Raw genomic sequence first — 24,699 nt, 5'->3', positions numbered from 1 at the left:
CCGAGTTGTAGCTTTTCTGTGTACTATGTGGTCTGCCTTTGTGAGCACTCTGAGCCCGGCGGGCGATATAGTGCCATATAAAAACAAATAGATAGATAGATAGATAGATAGATAGATAGATAGATAGATAGATAGATAGAAAGGCCTTGCAGATTTACTTCACTAGAATGGCAAGTGTTCTACATAACTGTCAAGTAGTACAAATTAAAATGTTCTATTGGCAGTCTTACATTTTATTACATTTCTAATTTATGTTGCAATCACTTATACACCAAGTGAGTGCCGATATGCTCTGTCGAAGAATGGATGTTGCTCACCATTCCATTTGATATCCAAATTTTGCTCATTGTGTACAAAAGGTTGGGGATCCCTGCATTAAGGAATCAGACTGGGCGGACCACCATCTCACACCCCACGAGTTACTGATAGGGAGGTGAATGAGAACGCCTTTGGCTCCTCCATCGAGGAGTAGAAGTGATGCCCAGAAGACTGCAGAATTGTTAGGAAATGAGTTATGTGCTCATTTGACATGTATAATCGCTAGCATCTCTGTCATTTCAGATCATCTCAAACGCCAGGGGTGGGGGTCGGTCTCAGAACACAGATGAAGACCTTCCAGCAACCGGAGCTTCTGAACTGCTACCTGTATCTAGACTTTTTATCGGAGATGTAATCCTAATTTTGAATTTCACAAGGAAGTTGCACGATCCCCGGTTTTCTGGATCGTATATCGTGGAGAATATTAATCCATCCTTGAGTTTGCCTATAAACTAGATTTACACAGGATTAACCTTTATCCTTTTGTCTTTATTCAAGTAATACACAGCGCATAGGTATCTGGTCTATTTTGCTTATCAGGTGATTAGTAGACAGGAGCACAAGTGTTGGGAACCAACCGGACACTCTTGACTCTCCAGTACAAATTTCATTTCCGAGGAGGGATCAGGCTCCCCCCAATTTCTCTCCACCAGACTCTCGAAATTGTCACTGAAGCAGTGCACTTTGCACACAAGATTTTGCAGAAGCTTCATGTGAACCTCCAGCTTGGAGAGCATCTGTTGTATACATGGTGCTGTATGTTGGGAGTGGTGGTGGCAGAGTAGCAGCTTTAGTCCACTCAGCATTTTGAGCAAGTGCACGTTCAAATCCTTTGCGAACTGAAGAGTTTCTTGGGAATCACCTGTTGATGAGAATGCTACACATGTTAGATTATTTGGACACATCACCATATACCACAGCAGGACCCATTGCATGAAGTCTCAGACAAAAAGGTGATACATAGAAATACAGTGTGAGGTTAACACTGTGCAGTGACATGACATATTGCACCTGGGCTGTATGGAGGGAAACATTGCATTACCTTAAGTGACAGAAGAAACAGCGAGAGTTAGAGAGGGAGAATGAGTAAGTAAGAGAAAGAGAGACCTACAATATACAGGGAAAGCGAGAGAGGTACAGTAAAAACGTCATTGACATACTCTACAGTAATGGAACAGTATGAACGCAGCATGTACTGTACCATTTGCAGTGCCTCAATTAAGCATGGTCCAGCCAATATCTTGTTTCTGCAGGTGGGTGAACTCTGATACCTGGTGGCCTCTGTTAAGGAAAAACTATATTAGAATATTTGGGCACATGACCAGAAACATGCTGCTCGCCTGTGTCTCCCACGCCTCCCAACAGATGCAGTCCCCCACACTCTCTTTCTCTTCTCTAAGACAACTTAACTCTTGGCCTCTGCTCTATCCTTTGCTGCTCACTTTGACCTGCACAATGGCTGCCACCAACATAGAAAAAGGACTTGCACATGTTGTTTTCTTTTAAAGGGAATTAGCCATGCACTGTTGGTGCACACCCAATTCTCTTTAAAAACAGTACATATAATATCAATCTGGAGGGAGTCCCTTAGAACTAATAGAGTTAAGCGCTGGGTTGGAGGGCAGGCTTCTCTTATGTCCACCATGGCTTAGGCTAGTGTGCTGTTATTGTCCAGGCCCGCACCCCACCTAGTCGTTAATACTACAGTAGTAGAACATAATGCATGCAGAATGTTCTGGCATGAACTGAGAAGGTGAGAGAGGTAGAGAAAGATAGAGAGGGGGAGAGAGAGAGAGAGAGAGACAGAGAGAGAGAGAGAGAGAGAGAGAGAGAGAAAGAGTATGACATGTTGTAGAGGGAGAAATAAACAGTTACATAATCTGCAGTAATAGAACCTAATGAGTGCAGAATGTACTGTATCATTTGCAGTGCCTCTCCACATGATAGTGCAGCCGAGATTCTGTTTATGCAGACAGGTGAACGCTAACTCTTGGGGGGCTCTGTTAAGGAAAGAAACATGTCTTGGGTTGCTTGAGTGTCCGTGCAGAGGCGACCTGGCCTAGCCGTTTGGGCTGGGCTGCTACATGCATATGGCTGGACCCCTTTTGAAATGGCACAGACAGGCTAAAAAAATGTGGTGTGGACGTTTGCCCAGAGCACTGTCAGTGGTTCAGATTAATTCTAAACCTTCCACCCATCACTTTTTTGGTTGAAGGAAAGAAACAAGTCAGAATATTTAAGCACATCTCCACATACATAATGTATCAGAAAACATAGTGTGAAGTTAAAGAAGAAATGGCCAGAGTAATAGCGTGAACAAGAGAGGGAGGGAGAAACAGAGAGAGAGGGAGAGAGAGAAACAGAGAGAAAAAGAGTCAGAGATACAGTGGGTGACAGACATTGGTAACAATTGGCATTAGGATTGGTGTGTGGCATACACTGAACAGTAACATATACTGCAGTGAACACTTCTTCTTCTATTCCACCTTTGCAGGTTTGTTGAGTGGTTTTTAAGATTATTTGGCCAGCAGGACCCTTTTGCGTTTAAGGGGCAGGAGTGGTCTTTGAAACAATGACCAATTAAAGCAGAGTTTGCGTAGCAGGGTGCGCACATTGTAAAACTTCTTTACTTCTATGGTTGGGAGTAGTCCAATAATGGGGTGAACGAAGAACGATGATACATTGCAATATTGCCTGTCCTTTGGAACACACTCTGTCCTTTGACCAGACTGCAAAGACATTCATATGCAAATTAACTCACACCCACAGATGAGCAAAGCTGAACGTGAGGAACAAACAGTGAAGTCTTCTTTTTCGTTGGTTGAGGGGGTGAGCGAAGACAGTGTCTGTCTATTCTTAGAGTATCTGTTCTGTGTTGTGTCTAATATGAGGCAGTGGAAGCATTGCTTTTCACTGTGGCCTCTATGAAACTATAAGCATGCAGCTGGCATTAAACCCTGTCCTACGGCAACCTTTTTTGTATGGAGTGACAGGATTTACATTATTTTAATATTCAAAACAACACTAGGGCAGATCTGTTCAAAGTTTGCACATACAAGATAGTCATAGGATGTTTCTGTAGCTTTGCTTGAGGGACGTTAGACAAGATATGGAGATACATCCTGGGATCCAGTTGATTGAGGGGTAACTCAGTTGATGAGGTGTTCACCCAATTGATGAGGCTCTGACCAGATCCATACCCTGGTCTCCATCTATCATGGGTATATCAGATCAGCGTTCAACCATGGCTATGTTACACTCTGGCCCCTCTCGCAGTACACCTATGTCCAGGGCCAGTAGAGAAGGAGCGGGTGCTCACTCTATTGAATGTCAAGTAGATGCCTAGTGGTGAAATGATAGACAATGTCTCGAAAGACTGTGCATGATCAATATGGAAGATGGTGTCAGGAAGGGTCCCCATGACCATGAGGGGTTCATGTTGCGTGCGCCATATTCAAGACTTTGTGTGCGGCGAACTGGGTGCGATGTTGCAATTTCATATGTATCCAGTGTAGTTAATTATGGATGGGATATGTTACTTTTAGCTTTACTTTTTGTTTAGAATTGATTCATGTCAGATGTTCACGTGTGCAGAAAGATAAAATGTTAAAACCACCAAATGTAACATGAACACGATTCACACACAGGGTGCTCTAAAGTACTTTGAAACTGGTAGATGGGTGGGGGGGTTTAATGCGCATGCGAAGAGGGAGTCTGTCCTGAACACCCCCAGTAAAAGAGAAGTAATATTTATTAGACATGCACACCGAGGAACTCACCAAGGGAGTTTATATAAATCTGTGGAGTGGAGTTTTGTGAATGTATTCAGACTTTGCAGCTAGCCGTTTGTGCGATGAATTTCAGTTAGCTGGGAAGTACTGGTTTTGCAGGTTTGTGGCTAACAGAGAAATATAGGTAAACCAGTGGAAGGTCAGCCGTCAATCAGGACACAGGTTTATGGCCTGATAGTATCACAGAAAACAGATGTAATCTCTTGAATGCATGGGAGCTTGACAGAGGGTTTTGCTATTTGTTTTTGATCAGCAGTAAAGCGTGGGGTGAAACAATGCTCGAGGCGAAAGTGATTTAAACCCAGGAGTTTCAATTGTATTCTCAAGATGTGCCCTGTGTGACAAAGTCGCAGTTGTTTAGATTACAATGTTCCAATGGAGACGGAGAACCAGGGGTGGATGAGTTAGGTATTGCTAGTTCAAAGAAAACCTGTTTACTCAGCCTTCTTCATGTCACCTGAAATATTTATGCAAACCATGAGCAATTAAGATTTAAGGTTAAAGGGCTCAGGGCAGTTATTACTAGTAATGAATTATGTTTGCACACAAACGTTTAACTGTCTGATGATGTCATGATCTACTAGGGACAAAACCTAAAAGTACTGTGTTTTACATATGTGCTGAAGATGGTAGTTAAGGTAATAGCTACCAATTAGAGTGTAGGAATTGGAGAAAGATGGGATTTCTTTGGAGAGGTGTTGTCCAATCACATGTGGGGGCTGGATTGTAATAAACTATCTGGGAATGTTTTAACTGTGGCAAAAATGTATATAATATGTCAACATATATGGTTCCTTGAGACTTGGGTTATTGTGGTTCCACGACACCATCTAACTGCTCCCAGACAACTGTACAATATACTTGCTTTACATAAAAACAATGCACTCGTTCCTCAGGTGGTGGGCCCACTTGGGTCGAGGTAATTAAGGGTCCACCCTCACTATGGTTAGGGACCAAACCAGTGCCACGCTCTGTTGCTCGATACATTCAAAACACGCTCACAGGTACTGTAAATGTACTTCTTTTCACAGTCCTCCACTGGGGCTTAGTTTTGTACTTTGCTGACCATCATACCTCTCTGTTCCCACACTGTTTGAGCTCGGTACTCTGTGACTGTGGTCACTAAGAGCAGAGCACAAGAAGTAAATACCATTACAGGGATGGTAGTAACAGCAAAAAATAAGGATATTTAAAATACCTCTTACTTTTAAACCACCAAAATACATGTTGAGATCACATAGGATATGTATAGCATTATAAGTGATTATCAGGAGTTCCATCCTGATCGTGTACGGTCCTTCTCTTTGCTTGAAATACAGGGAGCAGCTTTACACTAGGAATCCCTAAAAGACCCTTAGTCCTAAGGCTATTCCTGGTGATCTTGAGTGGAGCGATCTGATCTTGTGGGACCTTTTCTTTCTCTCTCTCTCTCTCTCTCTCTCTCTCTCTCTCTCTGTCTCTCTGTCTCTCTCTAAAAGGGAGATGGAAACTTCCTCAGTAATTATTACCCATTCCCCTTACTGGATGGCATGAAGAAGACATTCTTTGGCAAACATATCCTTTTCCCTCCATAGGACAGAATTGTAGTGTGGTGAATGTCTTGGTGTATGAGACATACCTCTGACTAATGAGATACCCTAGCCTATCTTATTTTATGTAGACCACACTGATATTGGGGCAACAACTAAGGTGACTCTCTTAAAATTGGTGGCTGGATGTGCCTCTTGTTTTTCCATTGGGTTCTGATTATTAACTCAGACAAAGCCAAGGTGATGAAGTTAGAGGCTAGGAAACATTTTGAGAAAATGTTTTTAGTGGGAGAAGAACATCTTGATGAGGTCAATTACTATAGCTATTTCGGCATGTGCTTTACTGCCAATGGGACCTGAGTGCAACAAAGTAATTGAACTCAAAACACAGCGACCCAAGTTACTAATGAAATAAAGTGATTTAATAAAAAAAACAGGGTCAATACTCAAAATATGAGCTACCCTTCAAGTCTACCAATCAAAGACAGTATCAGAAGAAACCTATGGATGGGAACAATGGAGCTTCCCAAGACTCATAACCACTGGCTAGAAAGGAAAATTACATTTTAAAATTATTGATAAATACCCCTTCATCAACTCATACCTCTTTGTTGCTTTGTGAGTTGGTGGTTAAGGGATTACATTGGCAAACTGCCATCAAACCTCTACTTTTCTGGATGAGTTTATGGCCAAGACCTCCTGAGGGCACCTATAGGACTCTGATCAAGGAGGTTGTTGCCTGGAAGAGATCTCATGCTGCTCATGGTTTCATTATGTAAAGCATTGTCTCGATCAGCTTGATCGATCCCATAATATGTAATATCCTTTTAAACAATAATCATTATCCAGTTCTAACATATTATGCATTGTTTCTTGCTCTTTGAAAGCATTATATATATCGCCATGCAAATCATTGTTTAAGTATTTTCAAGTTGACTGCACTTCCCCTGTCCTCTGTGCTCAACATCTGCAGGCACAACCTTAGTGCATGTAAGCAAACAGGTGTGCTCTTCTTTGTCTGTGATGTGATGATAAGCAAGTGGCACTCCTCATCAGCATTACACAGACACAGAATGCGACCAAACATTAAGCAGACACAACAATACGCACAGCACCAAATGCTATATGGATGTTAACATGTCAACAGCACTAAACATGCAGAACGCGCCACACATTCAAGCACAGCCAAACAGTGGAGATGTAGTACAGAAGCCGCTTCTCAACTCAGAACAATCTGAAGAACCGTGCACTCCAGTTGCATTAACACCACTCTCCAAATCAACCAACACAACATGAAGGCCCCGTTAACAGGACTAAGGGCCTCATTATGACCCTGGGGCTAATGGGTTAACGGCGCCGTAAAAGGCTGCAGCGCCGTTAACCCATTAGCGCTAGATTACGAGGTCCCTTTGCGGGACCCGACCTTAAGGGCTGGTCTATACCAGCCGTTAAAGTAGGGACCCGCAAAGGCACCCTGGTGCTAAGTAAGGTACCGCAATTTGCGGTACCGTACTTAGCGCCTTCCCCATTCCCATTGAGCCCTATGGGGCAAAAATGGGAATGGGGAAGGGCCATGGAGGAAGAGGGAATTACCGCCCCGCCAACCTTGTAATGGGGTGGTAATTCCCCCTTTCTCCATGGCGGAGTCGGTAAGTTACCGGCATGGACCATGGTGCTATTAGCACCATGGTTTTCCGCCTGGGTCGTAATGAGGCCCTAAATGTATGCAGAAACCAGAAACACGTTGAAACACAACCAACCACAGGAAATGAAGCACACAACTTATCGGGTCCATGGCAATATTGATGACAATGGGCCCCATTATGGGGTCAGTGGTAAGACCTGCCGGTAGGCAGAGGGCTGCTACCGACCCTGCAACACTGTTTCTGCTGCCTGATATCCCGGTGCTACTGGGACATCATGACAGGCGGAAGAACGGTAAATCCTCATTACCGTGGACTCCCATAGTACTCCAAAGGAATGGGGACACTGAAGCACTGGCACTGTTGTTAGCAGTGCCGAAGCTTCAGTGAAAACACTGCCAGTAGGGCCTGAAGGACCTGGTAGGTCAGGCCTGCTGGGAGTACTGTGCCCCTGCCGGCATGACTCGTAGTGTTTTGGTTCGTAAAGGGTGCTGGTACATTGCTAGCAGCACCCTTATTTCTAGAACGCCAAACTTATAATGAATCCCAGTGTCTCACTCTCCAACAGAACTACGCAAAACAGAGCACAAACCAGAATCATGTAACAAACAGCAACATACACATTACAGTGCCCAAGAGATCGGATGTAGTGGTACTAATCACATCAACCAAACTATATGGCACACAAGAAACAACACACTCTACTTGTCCACTGCATTTTACAACTGTTTAGCACCATCTCAAACATTCCATACGATGATTGCAGACAATCAGGAAGCTGTATTTACTCCATAGACCCTGAAACCAAGAGGACACTCCCATGGCTCCTATCAAGATCCAGATTCTCAGATTCAAACTGAACCTTCAGATGCACTCACTATGCCTGTGCAAAATTCACAAAGATCAACCATCACAGGCGTGCTCAGTGAAATATTAAAACCACACAAGCATGTTGCTTGCACACTATGGACTAAGGGATTGCCAAATCTAACAAGCCAACAATGGAACCACTACTCACAATCCCCTAATAACAACAAACTACAACTCCCCACTTCCTGCCTGCATGAAAAATGCAGAGTTTTACAGTAACCAACATTACAAACAGCCAACAACTCTGCAAGGTCTTATCGATGACAGATGTGCGATTAATGAACATTAAATTGAAGCAACTTATTTGTTAAAAAGTTTTAAGATAATCCATACAAATGTAAACACAACTAATCATTTAAATCCCAACCTCATATATCTCATTAAAACATGTTTTGTTTAATTATGTGTTATAGCATATCAAATTGGTGGTTGAAGCATTATATGGTAGTGATGGCAGTTGCAGGAATATAAAGGCATCTCTTGTCATAAAGTTCCTTCAGGTATCTTATTTCCGTTGTTTGTGGGGGTATGCAGAACACTTTGCAGTTCACCTTTGGGTAGTGATATACCCTAAATTTGAAGTCAGTGTAAGTCCAAGTTCACTCTTTGCAACATGTGCCATATCCTTTATCTGGGAATTGCCAGTACCTGTATTACGCAGACCCCTCATCACTGATCTGAATGGAGGACAGAGCACTACTTTAGCATACTTACAGCCCATCCCTAACCCTATGCACATTCCTTCGCAAAAGGTATATATCCTAGAACAACATTTGGCCTAAAATGAATAAATTGACGAAGGTCTTCCGGGCAGGAGAAGGTGTAACATGATGTACCCACTTTGCACGTATTAGGCATTTGTGCCTTTTGCTTGTTGTCATGTTCGAAAGGGACATCTGCCTGATTGCGGTGCGCTGACAGATGTTGGAAAATAAACAGTTGAAGTAATTTATTTAAAAGGCAGACTTTATAATACCAATACACAGTGACACATTGGGGGTCATTACAACCCAGGCGCTATTTGCGCCAACTTTACCACCATGGTGTAAACTACATTGTGGATGGCGGATTTACCGCCCCATTCCAAGGTGAGTGGGGCGGTAAATCCCCATTTCCCATTTTCCCTTCCCCATTCCCATTTTTGCCCCATAGGGCATAATGGGAGTGGGGAAGGCGCTAATTACGCCACCGTAAACTACGGTGGCGTAATTAGCATCATGGAAGGTTAGCGCCATGGATTTTAACGGCTGCTAAAAGCAGCCGTTAAAATCAGAATAGGCGTTAAGGGTTAACAACGGCGTTAACCCTTAACGCCTGGGTCGTAATGAGGCCCATTTTCTTTCAACCATTTGAAACCCGTAGAAAGTCTAGCAGAAAAGCAGCCGTTAAAATCAGAATAGGCGTTAAGGGTTAACAACGGCGTTAAGCAGAAATGTATTTCGATTAATGCCCATCTTGAAAGTTTATTGCTCAGTACACAAACCTTCTCAGCAAAGCAAATCTCTGCCATGTATGATTTCCCAAGCTTAAAACATCTAGCACAAGAAAACAAAAATTAGAATTCTATGACATAAAAAAAAACTATGTGCATTTTCTAGGACTGCAAATCTCATTTACCTAAAGTAGCATAATCAATGATAATACTAGGCTCAATGGTACTGTTCAATGCATTTCCCACATATGCAGGTACTTGGAGTTCTTGCATTAGAGATTTGAAATGGCATGCCGGAACCTGGTGATTAACATTATAATTCAAAACTGCAGAGAAACATAATTGGAAACACTTTGTGTCGTCTTTACATTGCTTAGCCCAGATATTTAGAATCAGATACTTGAATAGTTCTGGGCCTCCCTTCCAGTTGGATCGGGATACAAAATATGTACATGTTATGGTCAGACACCTTTTAAGACTACTTTAAAATTCTCTTTCATTGTATACAAGACAAGCTTCAAAGCAGAGAAGCTACACACATCTATTTCAGGCACCCATCAATAATGACAAGACTTCATTTTCAAAGACGCTCTGTGACCTCTTCATCACCTCTCAACAACAAATATGAATTAGACTAGGACAGGTGGATCTCAGCTTTTGATATGTTGTAAATAAAAATAAGCTCTATCAGAATCGTAATACTGAATGATATTTTGTCATTTCGCGAATGGCTTAAAAATGGCGAAAAAATGTGACAATTCCATCATATAACATATCAAAATGTTTGCATCGGAATGCAGAAACAAAAAAAATTATATATTTCGTCAAGGTTGCTTAGATGAATCAGAAAGTAGAGCACACAAACAATATTAGCCTCTCTTCAGAAAGAATAAGCTCCCTCCCACATTTTTGGTCATGTGGAAAATAATTCACTCCTCTCTAACAAACCCGGGGTAGTATTAGAAGCCATTGCAGAGCAAGAGAACTGACTCTTAGCAGATCACCTTCGAGTTCATGAGACCTATCCATTGAGAGAAGGAAGTCAGAACAGCTAATAGAGGGATGACCAGCCAGCGCTAGTTGATGGATTCCAAAGGGGCCCTCTGAATTGAGAGTTTCCTGACAGGATGATGACTTTCTGACCGGTTCTCCCAGTTGCATCTTAAAATGTAAATCAAGAGATTCCCCAAAATAGTCAATTCAATTCAATTGGGTTTGTTTCAGCAGGCAATGCCATAAAAGCAATTAATCAACACAATAAAAACACCAATTCATTTCATACAGTGACAGTTTCAGAAATGCACATACAAGAAATAACATATATTCTAATAACGAGATAAAAAATATACATTATCTATAAACTGCTAAAAACTGCTAGCATGTGCACGTAAATTCATAAACTAAAAGTAAAATGTCTGTCAATAGGTCACGTTCTTGTTCAACCTATGTATTGTACACAATAACTGCTGCCTGTTCCTTTCCCTACCTGCCTATCTGTAGCCCCTAGTCTCAGCACCAACAGTTCTACTCATCGTGATGTGCCTCACAATGATTGCTCCTCTGCTACGCTCTAAACTTCCTGCTTCAAAAGTAAACGAAAATCAATAACTTATAACTAACTTTCTGCTAATTTCGAATTTAGGAGTACTTTCCAACTGTCCACCCTTTGTTTTATACTGCTGTTGAGTGCTTTTTGCTAATTTTGAATTTAGGAGCACTTTCCAACTGTGCACCCATTGCTTTTGTACTGCTTTTGAGTGATTTCTGCTAATTTTGAATTAGGAGTACTTTCCAACTGTGCACCAATTGTTTTTGTACTAGTCTTGAGTGCTTTCTGCTAATTTCGAATCTGGCAGTACTTTCCAAATGTGCACCCATTATTTTTTACTGCTTTTGGGTGATTTCTGCTAATTTTGAATTAGGAGTACTTTCCAACTGTGCACCCTTTGCTTTGTACTGCTCTTGAGTGCTTTTTGCAAATTTCGAAATTAGGAGCACTTTCCAACTGTGCACCCATTGTTTTGGTACTGCGTTTGAGTGATTTCTGCTAATTTCGAATTAGGAGTACTTCCAACTGTGCACTCTTTGTTGTACTGATTTTGAGTGCTTTCAGCTAATTTCGAATTTAGGTGCGTTTTACGAACTTGTTAATTGCTCTGAAACTCTGGTCATTTCCAGTGGTGACATTATATTTCTGCATAGTGCCTCTGACCCTCTCCCCTACTATCCTCTGACCCCCCATTTCTGTCTCCCCCATGGTGCTCTCCGTCTGTCCAATCTTTTCTAGCAGCGTCTCCATCTCCTATCCTCCTAAGTCTGGAAGGAATAAACTAAAAAAGGCACTCCCGAGATCCAACCCTGGTCTGCTCATCGCAGAAACCTACGTCAGTGCTTCCTCCAAACAGACTATTACAGACATTCTTTTTGCTGTCTCCTCCTCTAACCTTTTGACCCCCCCATATGGTCTCTGTCTACTTTCTCCTCCTCTCCCATTACTGGTGGCACCAGATGGGAATTGCTCTTTGCTCACGTCACATCTGCCAAATGCACCATTAATGTCTATCATAATAGCACTGTCATGGCCCAAAGCACTAAGCCAAACCTCCTCCTTCTTGACAGGCATTTTCCTTCTCTCTTCAACTTCCCACCCTCTCCTTCCACACCTCATTCCCTCCTCCCCCCTCCTCCCCAGTGGTGTCACCCCACCCCTGTACCTCCTATCGCAAATCTTTTAAAGGGGGCACCCAGCTTCACTTAGCTATCCTCAATTCTTGCTCTGCTATCAAAAACTCCTCTGACATCTGTCACCTCCTTGAAGACCTTGACCTTGACGTCCTTGCCCTCACTGAGACATAGTGTAGAGGAGGAGCCAAGTACCCCCACCACAACCATCTTGCCCACATTGCCTATATGTTGGGAACCAGAATAGGAGACACGTGCAGTCCCAGTGAAAATGTGAATACCAAGGAGAATCTTGGAGGTGAGGTTCCCATTAAGAAAGCCATACCTGCAAACAAGACAGTATGATGGCCATTTGAATGAAATCCTGGAAGAAGCAGGAACAATGAATGAAAGAGCAGATTGGTGACAACACACACGAAGCTGAGCTGACAAACATTGAACAGATGCAGAGACAAGAGAATGAAAACATTCTATAAGGCATCAGGAAAGTATCAAAGATAAGTGACATATTGGGCTCAATATGAAGAAACGTATGCTATAGAAATGATGAAGATAGCAAGTCATTTTACACGTGTACATATGCAACGAAACTCAAGCAGACAAAGTATTCTAAAGGCTGGCTACGTAGTGAATAGATTGCGGCATGCTCCAACATATACATATATAGGAATCAAGTAAAGGATGGATGTTTTCCACAACGTGTTATAGCAGTGAATTGGGTGATCTCTCAAACAGCCCTTTAGATGAGTAGCAGTACCCTCGAGATAGATGGAGATGCAGATTCATACTCATGCATCAAATAACTATGACAACTCAATAGTTTGGCAAAGGTAATCCATTTAATGACAAGTTCATGAAACGGGGAGTACAACAGACATCTGCAACCGCTCGATCTTCTCGCATTCTCCACTTTTAGAAAAAACACAGTATTTATAGCAATAATTTGTCATTGCTGACATCATTCTACGTGGCACAACCTAACATGCAACGTGATTGGTTTTAGGACAGTACCTTTAACAAACGTCTGTATGTGGTAATGGGGATAGGGGACTGGATAATCAATGTCAGGTGGGGCAACTAAGCCCTCTCTTCAAAACGGCCACTATGACCATCCTAAAAGTACAACGTCCCATTGGATCTACTCACTATGGGACCCTAGATTATATGGTCCACTATGAATGGGTTGGCATGAACCCCACTCATACTTTTCCATCTATGTGTAGCAGCACGCAGAAAGAACATCCAGGTGCAGAGGAGCCCGCCTTCACCTCAGCTCCCCACCAATTATGCTACCCTCAATCATCACTTCAGTAGCCATGTGTCAATTACTGCTTTGTATTTTGACCCTGAGTCGGCTCTGTGGTCTTGAGAACTTTTAAGGAGTATGGGCATGGCGGAGATCCATGCGTAGGTGTGAAAGTCTTACTCTTCTCACCTTATCACGTGACTGGACACTGTGAAATCGGCTTTTCTCTGTTTCTTTTTGTATATTTGATTTGTTTCTACCAGTTTCTACCAGTCCTCTGCCATCTGTGGCTTATCTTGATCTTTCTCAACAGGATCTTCTGTTCTTTTCTCCTTAATTATATCCAATGTCAGCCTTTTCCAGCCAGATAAGATCTCAGCTTCTTGGCATGATCATCCTGAGTTGGGTTTCGTTCTGTCTTGAGTCTCGATTTTCTTTATGCAACACACTCCTTTTGAGGCCTTTAGCAACCTTTTGTTCAATTCTGCTTATTTATATAAAGTACTTTTGAGGTATATAGTTGTACATGTTGGCGCTTGCTGCAGTCTATTTACTACTAAGCATAATCAAGCTTCACAATTTCTTTGCTGCTTGCGGTTATTTGTATCCGTACACATTTAAGCAGACTGAATAGCGTCATCATATATGGCATGAGTTTCTTCATTTTGGTATCAGCTTCTTCATCGCGGGCTCAAAATGTCATTTATCCATAGTCTCTCGTCTTTTGTCAGTATTCTCAGGTCATCATATCTTCTATATGTGTGTCTGTCCAATTTCACATGACGTCACCATTCACCTTCCTTCATTATCTTCTTGGCTTCTTCGGGTATTCCCTTCTGACAACCGTCATTCTGTCTTCACTGTAGATATGGCTTTCTCAATGGATACCTTACTGTTCATGTTTTCTTAGGTGTCGGTACTTCAATAGGTGCTGTTATTCTGATAGGTACTGGGCAGAGACCATGTGCTGCTCCCTGCTGGTGTATCTGTTCATCATACATCCCATATTTTGGTGTGAAAGTACCGGACACTACGAGGGGGCAACTGGAGTGTGGGCGATACTTGACACTTTCTCTTCACTAGAGCTAGACTTAAAGATGGAAGACCTATTTTCCAGTGTGTCACAGTTGAAAAAGCAATTGAATTACAGAAGTAGATCTCCGAAAGGCGAGTTTGGATGGATACCAAGAAGCTGAGGTCTTATCAGACGTGGATGAGCAGAAAGTAGTTACAAATCGTGTGAAAGGACAAAACTCCTGTTCAGATGGCACAGACAAAACAAAGAAGATGTCAGAGGTCTTTAAAAAAAATAGTATTTTAAATGCACCAGAGCTCGAATTTGTGGTCTCCAGTCACATGGAAGGATGAACTTGGACGAACATGACGGTCACACTTACGCATGAGGGCAGAGCATGCCTTCACTCCCCGGTATTCTCCAGAGCAAGGAACATTTCCAAGGCCAAGTTCAAAGCCTTGATTGACAGCAGACCACTGAGGTGATGATGGATGATATGCTAAATTGGTGGGAAGCTATCATTATGACCAGCTCACCAGCACCTGGAAGTCTAGCTGCGTGCTGCTAACGTAGGTGGACAAGTAATGACGAATGCAAGAGTGCCAACCAATTGTAGGGGACCACATGATTAAGAGCCCTATAGTTTAGATCCAATGGGACGTTGTGTATTTAGTGACGTTTTTAGTGACTTGTTTAGGGGTAGGGCTTAATTGCCCACCTGACCTTAGAGATCCAATCACATCCCTGTATCCCATAGAAAGTATATGTAGATGTTCCCCTTAAGCCTATCACATTTGCCACTAGGTTTTAGTAGTTTGCCACATAGGATGATAGTAGTAAATACGTAGGGTCACATCATCCGTGATGAGTTTTTAGTATATAATGTTTGTATTTTCTAAAGTAAATTGAGTGATTGTTGTGCGGCGTCAGATGATGTCCGTTGTAACTCCCTGCTTTAGATAATTGATATTAAAACAGTTAACCTTTTTCCCCAACTACCTGAGTCATTTTGATTATTGATGTTTGAGTAACTTCTGCATCCTCATTCTACTCATTTTTAATTGCTACCTTGTCTTAAATGGCTGAGGCAACTCCTTCAGTTCAATGGTTTAAGGCCAGCTCTGAACACTGCTTTTGACACTATTCTTCCTGAGGCCTGCAAGATCCTGTACAAATCCAGAACCTGCGGTCTGACGGTGGAGTGGCTCTGATCTTCCCTGAGTGGTTTCCTGCATCCATCATCCCCACTCAAGCCTACTCATCCTTTGAACACCTAGTCTGCCGGCTGTCTCCTACTGTCTCTGTTACTCTCACTACCATCTACAGACCCCCCGGACCTACCCCCCTTTTCCTCTCAGAATGGGTCGACCTCTACTCCTCTCTTCTTGCCTCCTCCCCCAAACTTATCTTCCTTGGGGACTTCAACATCCATCTTGACACCCCTGATGTGGCCACTGTTCTCTTCCGTGACCTCTGCAACACTCTCTCCCTCACTATCCTTCCCTCTGGCCCAACCCACTCTGCCGGGATCTCCTTGGATGCTGTCATCTGAACAGATATCCCTCTCTCCAACCCTGTCACTATCCCTCTGTCCTGGTCTGACCATGCTCTCCTCTCTTCCCTTCTTGATCTCTCCTGTCCCCAGACTCCTCACCCAGCACTGAAGTGTGTGTCAGTCTCTGCTTTTGCTTCCTCCTTCATCCCCCAGCTCCCCCTTCTTTGGACTCTCCTTCTGAATCTGTTCTTTCTAACACCCATCTCTCTTTCTCTAAAATCCTGGACACCCCGGCCCCTGTCATGAAGATCTGTATGAATCCTCCAAATTCAACTCTTGGTATGACTCTGATTTAGCCGCTTTGTAACTAAAGTGGAAAGAGACAGAGCGGAAGTGGCAGTCATCTAGCTCATCCTCCGTCAAACCAGCCTGCTGCCTACTCCAAAGACAATGCATTCGCTCTATCTGTTCCAAGAAGAGAGCTCCTGTCCATGCCTGCATCTCTAGAGCCACCAATAACACGTCTGAACTCTTTAAAATCTGCAAGGAACTTGCCAACCCTACTGCAGTCTCCTCTTCTCCTCCTCCCTCTCAAGCCCTCTGTGTTAAGTCCCATTACCGCTGTTGGTCTCTTTAGCTTCGCAGCAGAGCATGCCGCGCTCTATTCCTGAATCCTCCTAAGATGGCCACTGTGTATGCCTGCTTCGCTTCACCAGTAGACTGTGGAGGCCTACGTTCGGCGTGGATGCCGGCAGATGATCACATGACTTCATCTAGTGACAGCAGTTCCGCGATCCGATGCGTCGCTACTCTCCAGCAAGACACTCTGTAAGTTTTCCGTTCCTAGGAGTCTTACTTGTTTTAGTTCAAGCTTTCCTTCTATCTCTCCCTTGAAATTTGGAACCGTTTCTTCGCAGTTCCCAAACTCTCTTCCGCTAAAAGGCTATCGATATTCATTTTCCACAGAAACGTCTCAACTTCTGGATCCCGTACTGTTTCCAACGCCTTCCCTTGCAAGGACTTATCTTTTGAGGACTTCAGTAAGAGAATCTTACCCGATTAATCACCCAATCTTATCCTTCCTCTACTCATTTACTAACTCTGATATTTCCCGCAGAGCCTTTGCCCTACTTCAGACGATCGGGTCCTGTTCGGACATGAAACCTTTCCACGCGGAACTCCTGTCTGCCTTCCACTTCAGCACTTACAAAGTAGGTTCTCTCCTTCTATCTTAAACCTTTCAAATTAGAGGGTACTTATTCTCTTCTCTCCTTTCCCTAACAGAAAGGCTTCAGAACCACCATTGCACTAAATACAGTTATCCTTTATCCATAACAGGAGGGTTGTGTCCCGGGGTTCACTATTCATTACTCTGAAGTTATATCTAGAAGTAACATCTCTTTCTCTCTCACTATAGACCTATGAGAGGAGTTTTTTGACAGATTGTATGCTTCGTACCACCGCCATTGGATCAGATACAACTTCCCAGATCCCTGAACCGGAGACTCTGAAGCTACCACACACTGTGCCAAGTCTCTTCCACATCGATCGTGGTTTTTTACCCCAGAGGGTTTCCCTGGAAGTTTTGCCTATCACCGTGTCTGAGGAGGTGGTAAGGCTCCCAGGGGGATTCTTAACTACTTCATGCTGCTCACTGCTATCGTTTGAACAGGTTGGTGGATTCTGCAGATTCCGTACTTGGGCATATTCAGAAGTATATTCATAGTTTTAACACTCTGCTCAGCACTGGCCACCCACTTTTCCTTCAACACTCTTGAGATCCTGTCTTCTCTGTCATCTGTGCCCCCCTCTGCCATTCCTATCTTCTCCCACCTCTTTTAAGTGCTCTCTCCCCCATACTCTCCTCTCTCTCTGCCATTGCACCAGATGAGATCTCTAGAGTTATCTGCTCTATTAAAGTCTCCTCTAAACAGGGCTCCCATGCTCCTCCAGAACCATCAAGGACAACGTTGCCACCCTCACCCCAGCCTTGGCTGACCTCTGCAACCACTCCTTGCTACACGCTCTTTCCCTCAACTCCTTAAGCACTCTCTTGTGCAACCTCTTCTGAAAAAGCTGTCTGCTGACCCTTGTTACCCGGCTAACTATCGCCCTATCTCTATCACCCTGTTTTTTGGCAAACTCATGGAGAAGCTGGTCATCCCTCAATCGACCCTCAACACCAAAATGACTGGCTGTCTACTTGACGACCAGTCCAGTTTCAGGGCATACAGAGGCATGGAAACTGCTCTCCTGAACACCTGTGAAGACCTACTCTCTAACATGGACTCTAACACTCCATCTGTTCTGATCCTCCTTGATCTGTCTTCCACTTTTGACACAGTCAACCACTCTATCCTTATAAACCGTCTCAATGATACCCTGGGCATCACAGATAGGGCACTGGCGTGGCTGACCTCCTTCCTCTCTAACAGACCCTCCCAACATCTAACTGGCCCACCTGATCTTCACTTTCTCCCCTCATTTCCAGTGTTAGACAGACAACACAAACTCTCTTTCAGGCTGCCTTCCCCCACCTCCACCTTCTCCTTCTCATCTTCCTCCCTCACACCTGACTGCTATTCAGGCATGGTGCTCTGCCAATGATCTCTGCCTTAATGACAGTAAGACAGAGATCCTTCTCCTTAGGACACTTGCTCTCCATTTCTCCCCTACCCCCTGGCCAGACTCCTTGAGTACTCTCCCCTCACCCACTTGTGAGGTAATAAACCCTGGGATCATCTTTGACCCCTCTCTCTCTCTTTGTCTCCACACATCACAGACCTTGCCAAGATGTCCAATTTTCAGCTTCATCTTGTCAGGGGCATTCTACCTTTCCTCACCTTCCCCCAGAATCTCAATGTATCCAGAGGCCTGGTTCTCTCTAGGCTTGATTACTGTAATAGCTTTGTCCTCAACCTCCCTCTTTCCTCCCTTTGCCCACTTCAACTAATCCAGAATGGGACTGTGAGATGTATCCTTGGCCTCAAGCCCAGGGATCGCATCTCTCCAGCTCTAAAATCTCTACACTGGCTCCAGGTGACGACAAGGATCAAATTCAAGACACTTTCCATCATCCACAACGCCTTCTGGGGCCTGGGACCGCTCTACATCGAGCTTTCTCTCCCAAAATACTTCCCGGCCAGAGTACTTCAGTCTTCTGGCTCCAACTCTCTGCAGGTCAAACGTTTCTCCAAGCAGACAGTGTGAGGTAGATCCCTTTCCTCGTCTGGTGCCTTCCTCTGGAACAGCCTCCCTCCCCTCCTCAGACTTGAGCCGGATCTTCTTAAGTTCTGGACATTTCGCATGACTGTTCTCTTCCTTCCGTCTCCCCCTCTCATGCTAAAATCTCCATCTGCTGCTGTGACTGGGGTCTTGCCCCTTCAGAGTCACACAGGGGCCAGACCACCCCCACTTCCCATGAGTCCCCCCAAAACTCTTTGCCAGCACTTGTCCTCGGGCTCCCATTCCTGGACTATGCCAACTGGTACTCCCTGTCCACTTCTCTTTTCCTCCCCTCCCCCATCTTTCCCCTGGCACTTGCTGCCTTGGCCCATGCAGCACTCCCACCCATGCGGGTACCCCACTCTTGCACTTCTACCTCCCACACCCCTGCACTTATCACCTTGTCATGCACTTGCACTGTAGGTTTGTCACAAGGCCAATGTAACCGTTTCTTTGTTGTACTTTTGTTCACATCCCACACCCAGCCGATTTTGTCTTGTGGCGCCTGGAAACACCTGTGTATAGGCGCCATACAAATGTCCAATAAAATAAAAAGAAATAAAATGTGTAGCACATTCATTGACAGTAACATGTCTCCAGTGCAGAACTGATTCAAAGTACACAATACATACAATAAACGTTCCAAAAGCATTTAAATAGTACATTGAAAGTCTCCAATTAAAAAATTGTATGAACATTAGACCAGATCTGATCTGTTGGCTAAATGCTGGCTCTCAACCATATGCAAGGCAAATCAATGAATTCATGACATTCACAAAGTGCAATTCGAATCCTACAGGGTACAATCAAACAGTTATAAAATGCTATTGCCTAGGCCGTTCGCCATCTTGTGCACTGCGCTGGTTCTAAAATGCACTCCTTAGATTCTATTGCATTATGGGAGTGCCTTCCTTCCGCGTATTATGGTAATTTAGCTGACCTCCTTTTCCTAGCCCTCACGAGATAATTGCCTGTAGAATGTACTACCAGGCTATTTTTTTAGACGCTACATCCCGTCACTGCCTGGGCAGTAGTTCTGATGGATCTGGCCCTGAAAAGGAGTTTCAAATATCTTTTACTTAAATCTAGGTATTGCAGACAAATCAATGCAAAGTGAATAGTACTTTCAATTTGCTCTGCACAAAAGGGACATGCTGCAGAGACAATGCTTTCCCACTTATTAAGGAAATATGCCACAGGAAAGATGCCCAAGATTAACTTAATGTACAGTGATCTCATTGGCTTGGGACATACAATGTCCAAGTAAGCTTCATAGCCAAAAGCTTGTTTCAAGCCCCAATACCTGATTAACTGGGTGGATTAGCCTAGTTTGTTTAGGACCTTAGATTCCATTTTTGTCATACAGGCATTTTTTTATAAGCAGTTTGGAATTTGCATCTATTGGGCCTGGTCTAATAATTTGTCAACCTAATTTCACGAAGCTCCTTCTTTATATGGGCAAGCCAAGGTAATAACCTACCACCCTCCTGTGCTTAACATACCTAGGTTGGCCTCCCTATACGTGACCAACCTTCCAGTAGTCCTCCAGATCCTTGACCATTAGTATACTGACTTGGCCTTGCATATTGATTCCATTCTTTGTAAATTAGTTTCCAGATAAACTGGAAGGTTGGGTGCATTTATAGGTAATCCAAGAAGGATCTTCAGATATTTGTTCTCAATAGCTGAGAGATTGGTGCAATTGATAACTCCCCATAGTTTGACTCCATAAAGGGCCGCCATCTTACCCTGGAACTTATACGTTTCTAAAGAGACCCTGACTGCCACATTGCCAGGTTGCCTTGTTAATCTTGCTAGGGCCCCACTGTATCTTTGTATCTTGCCAGTGTTAGTACCCAGCTGGCAACTTGCTCGTCCCATCTATAGTAATCTTTGACCCTAAGGCCTAGATAATCGTACGATTCAACCTGCTCAACGGGCCCTTCATTCAACTCAGGTTTTTTCTTCAGCCGTGTGCCCCTAAAACCAAATGACTTTGTTTTTGCACGTTAATAGTTAGTTCGCCCATTCGACTCACAGAACTCTATAAAAGCATTACGTTGTGACCTGAGCCCTGTGAGTGCGAGGGAAAGAAGGACAGCGTTGTGTGTGAAAATGGGGGAGCATGTCCCTAGCCAATACGGGGGCGTCTGATGCGAAGCCTGTCATTTTCTCTATGACTCCATTTATAAAAACATAAAATAACTTTGGTGCGGAAACGTACCCTTGGCAAACCCCCATCTCAAGTCCCACAGCTTTGGTAGTACTACCATTGATACCCCACCTGATTACTACCTCATTCCCAGTATAAAGAATTTGGATGGCCCTTAGTAATGATGGGTGGATGCCGAGATTCAGAAGACTATCCCACAGCCTACACCTTGGGACACTATCAAGTGCAGTTTTAAGGTTGATGTTATGATGTATATGCATCAGTGTATGATTCTGGAATGCTCATTCCAGAATCATACACTAAGCGTAGGTGGCGGTGAGAAGTCTGCCCTCCTGGGGACTTCCTTGTTACAATAAACTAGAATATATATTCATAAACTACTGAAGCAGTGAAGGTATTATTTATCACCAATTGGCGACAAGGAGCTGTTCGCCTTTACAAGGAAGTCCCTGGCTGTGACCGAGGGTGTCTATATCAACGAACCCAACCGCGAGTGAACAGGGGCCGACTGCAGAATCTCAAGCATCACGTTGGATAAGATAAAAGAAGTCAAAACTATACTGTAAGTGCGGCAGTGGGAAAAGGAAAGAAAAAAAGGGTGAAAATACCTTTGTAGTCAGACATTTATGTGGCGCAGCATTTTACAAACAGTGTGCGAGCTACTAAAGTACCTAAAGAAATGTCTGGTACGTGCCGCCATTTTGGGACTGCAAACCCAGGTTGCCATTCGGACCACATAAACGTTACACAAACGAAATAAAATGTTGAGTGCGGGTGTAATGAGGCAGCGAACAAACATTAAAAGCCATATCACAATGTTTTGTCACTGACAGGATAAAGACGTTTGTCAGCCAATTTCCCACAAAAAAGGGTTTTGTTTAAATTGACTCATAGAATGAGTACATGTCGGATAATATTGTCACAGTGGGCGATGCTATGAGGAAGTGTGTAAACATAAACACATCAAATTGACAAAGAACTTCTTCCATAGAAAGATTGCATAAGTGCAACATGCAGAACATTATAGCCCCAATACAATGAGTACATGTGTGTAATGATGCCACAGTGAGCGATGCTATGAGAAAGTGAGTAAGAATAATCACCTCAAATTGACAAAGAACTCTTTCCATGGGAAGTTTATACAAGTGCAACATGCAGAACATTGCAGCCCCAGTACAATTTTCGGCACATCCTGGTAATCCAATATGCACTTGGGAACAGTGGCAGGACAGTTTTCAGGTGTACCTAAGAGCAATTGGAGGGGCTAAATACAATGATGACTTGAAGGAAGCCACGTTGTTGAATTGTGTGGGTGCAGAAGCTTTGAGGATTTTTAGGACATTGCCTGATTTAGTGGATACAGAGGAGGGTTCTGGAGACTCCGCCAGCAGTATTAGGAAATATGAGACAGCAATGACAAAATTAACGAAACATTTTTGAAATAAAACCAACATTGTTTTGGAGGGATACAGATTTTTCTCAAGGAAACAAAGTAAAGGGGAAAGTGTTGACACTTATATAGCTGCATTGAGAGGTCTCATATCGTCGTTCAATTTTACTGGGGTGGCAGATTAATATTTAAGGGACCAATTCATTTTACATGTGGCAGATCCCCGCATTCAGCAACGTTTATGGCAGGTGAAGGACCTGACGCTGGAACAAGCCGTTGAAGTAGCGAAATCAATGGAACTGGGAGAGAAATGCATGAGGGAAATACTGAACAAGTCAGAGAGTTGTGAAGTGAAGTCTGTGCAAGATATGCATGATGGGGAACATCATAAGGATGAGGAAGCATTAATTAGTATTGTAAGAAAAATGGACAAAACTGATTTTGGTATGCGTGCCAGGAAAGATAGAGAAACCACGAACATGATGCAAGGCAGATGCTACACATGTGGTTGGTATAAACAGATGAATATAGAAAAAGATTGTCCTGCAGCTTCTGCGGAATGCTATAGATGTGGTCAAGTTGGACATTTTGGTAAGGTATGCCGGAACACCAGAGGAAGAGGCAGGTTCAATTCACATTCCATGAGCAGTGTGCAGAGGAATGGTGTTCGTTTTGGAAGAAGTAATATGACAAGTATAAAGGCAATAGAAGAGATAGGTGGTCCAAGTAGTCTACTAGCAGTTACAAATGGATTTGAAGAGGAAGTACACATTCTAGCTTTCACTCAAACTGAAGGAATTGTGGGTCCATGGGTGCCTAAGTTTATCAATGGTATATCGCTGCAAGTGATGGTTGATATTGGCTCTCTGTATACAATGGTGGATATGAAGACATTCCTTAAAGATTTAAAAGGAAGAATGGAGGACTTGCAATTAAGAAAAGTAAGAGCAACCGGTTTTGGTAAGACACCCATTAACATTATAGGTTACACATGGGTACATCTGGATTTTGAAAGAAGGAGAACCTATTGCAGGTTGTACGTAGCTGAAATGGGTTTTCCATTGTTGGATGGTGGGAACAGGCGTCGCTGAGAATCAGGATACATCCAGCTGAAAGTGTACCCATTTTAAGTATTACAGAAAACAGTTATGACACCTCTGAAAATTTAGCTAGAAGCTTTCCGAGAATATTCAATGATAACGTTGGCACTTTAAAAGGGTTTAAGCATCGCATTGTACTCAAAAGAGGCGACAAGCCAGTAGTTCACAAAGTAAGAAACATACCGATCGGCACCAGGGAGGCATTACAGAAGGAGTTAACAAGACTATGTGAGCAAGACATAATAGAACCGATTGAGAGTTCTGAATGGTTATCACCAATTGTCATTGTACAAAAACCAGATGGGTCGATCCGGATGTGTGTCAATTTGAGAGACCTTAACAGCAGTATCTGGGTTGATCGACACCCGCTGCCAAATATTGGAGAAATGCTCACCACGATGAAACCGGCAACATTTCTTATGACACTAGATCTATCTTCAGACTATCATCAAGTGGTACTGGATGAGGAATCCAGGCATCTCACATCTTTTATTACACCATTAGGAGCATTCAGGTATAAGAGGATGCCATTCGGGCTAGCGTCAGCAGCAGCTGTTTTTCAGAGCTTGATGCATCATCTGTTTAATGGCCTCCAAGGAGTACACTACTTTCAAGACGATATACTTATATCTGCAATGTCAGAAGATGAACATGATGCAAAGTTATTGGGTGTACTACAAGTTATCCAACAAAAAGGCCTCACGCTCAAGACTGAGAAATGTAAAGTAAAAAAAAAGAAGTAACTTACCTGGGTCATTGTATAAATGCTGATGGCATAAAACCCAAGGAA

General features: G+C 43.4%; 1 protein-coding gene across 1 annotated transcript in view; it reads right to left on the bottom strand.

Annotated features, from left to right (window-relative positions):
- Positions 1–387: 387 nt before the first annotated feature.
- The window catches only part of LOC138480803 (vascular endothelial growth factor receptor kdr-like), a 1,018,894-nt gene continuing 994,582 nt past the window's right edge, over positions 388–24,699 (bottom strand). Inside the window, exons 30-31 of the mRNA XM_069612549.1 lie at positions 1,520–1,599; positions 388–1,180 (exon numbers count right to left, since the gene is read on the bottom strand). Of these exons, the coding sequence (XP_069468650.1) occupies positions 1,533–1,599 (67 nt within the window). The 3' untranslated portion in view covers positions 388–1,180; positions 1,520–1,532. The remainder of the gene's footprint in view (positions 1,181–1,519; positions 1,600–24,699) is intronic.

Source organism: Ambystoma mexicanum, chromosome 5p (assembly GCF_040938575.1).
Source record: "Ambystoma mexicanum isolate Mex_15411 chromosome 5p, UKY_AmexF1_1, whole genome shotgun sequence".
Lineage (NCBI taxonomy): Eukaryota > Metazoa > Chordata > Amphibia > Caudata > Ambystomatidae > Ambystoma > Ambystoma mexicanum.
Note: the sequence above shows the minus strand (reverse complement) of the source record. Positions and strands in the feature narration are given on the sequence as shown.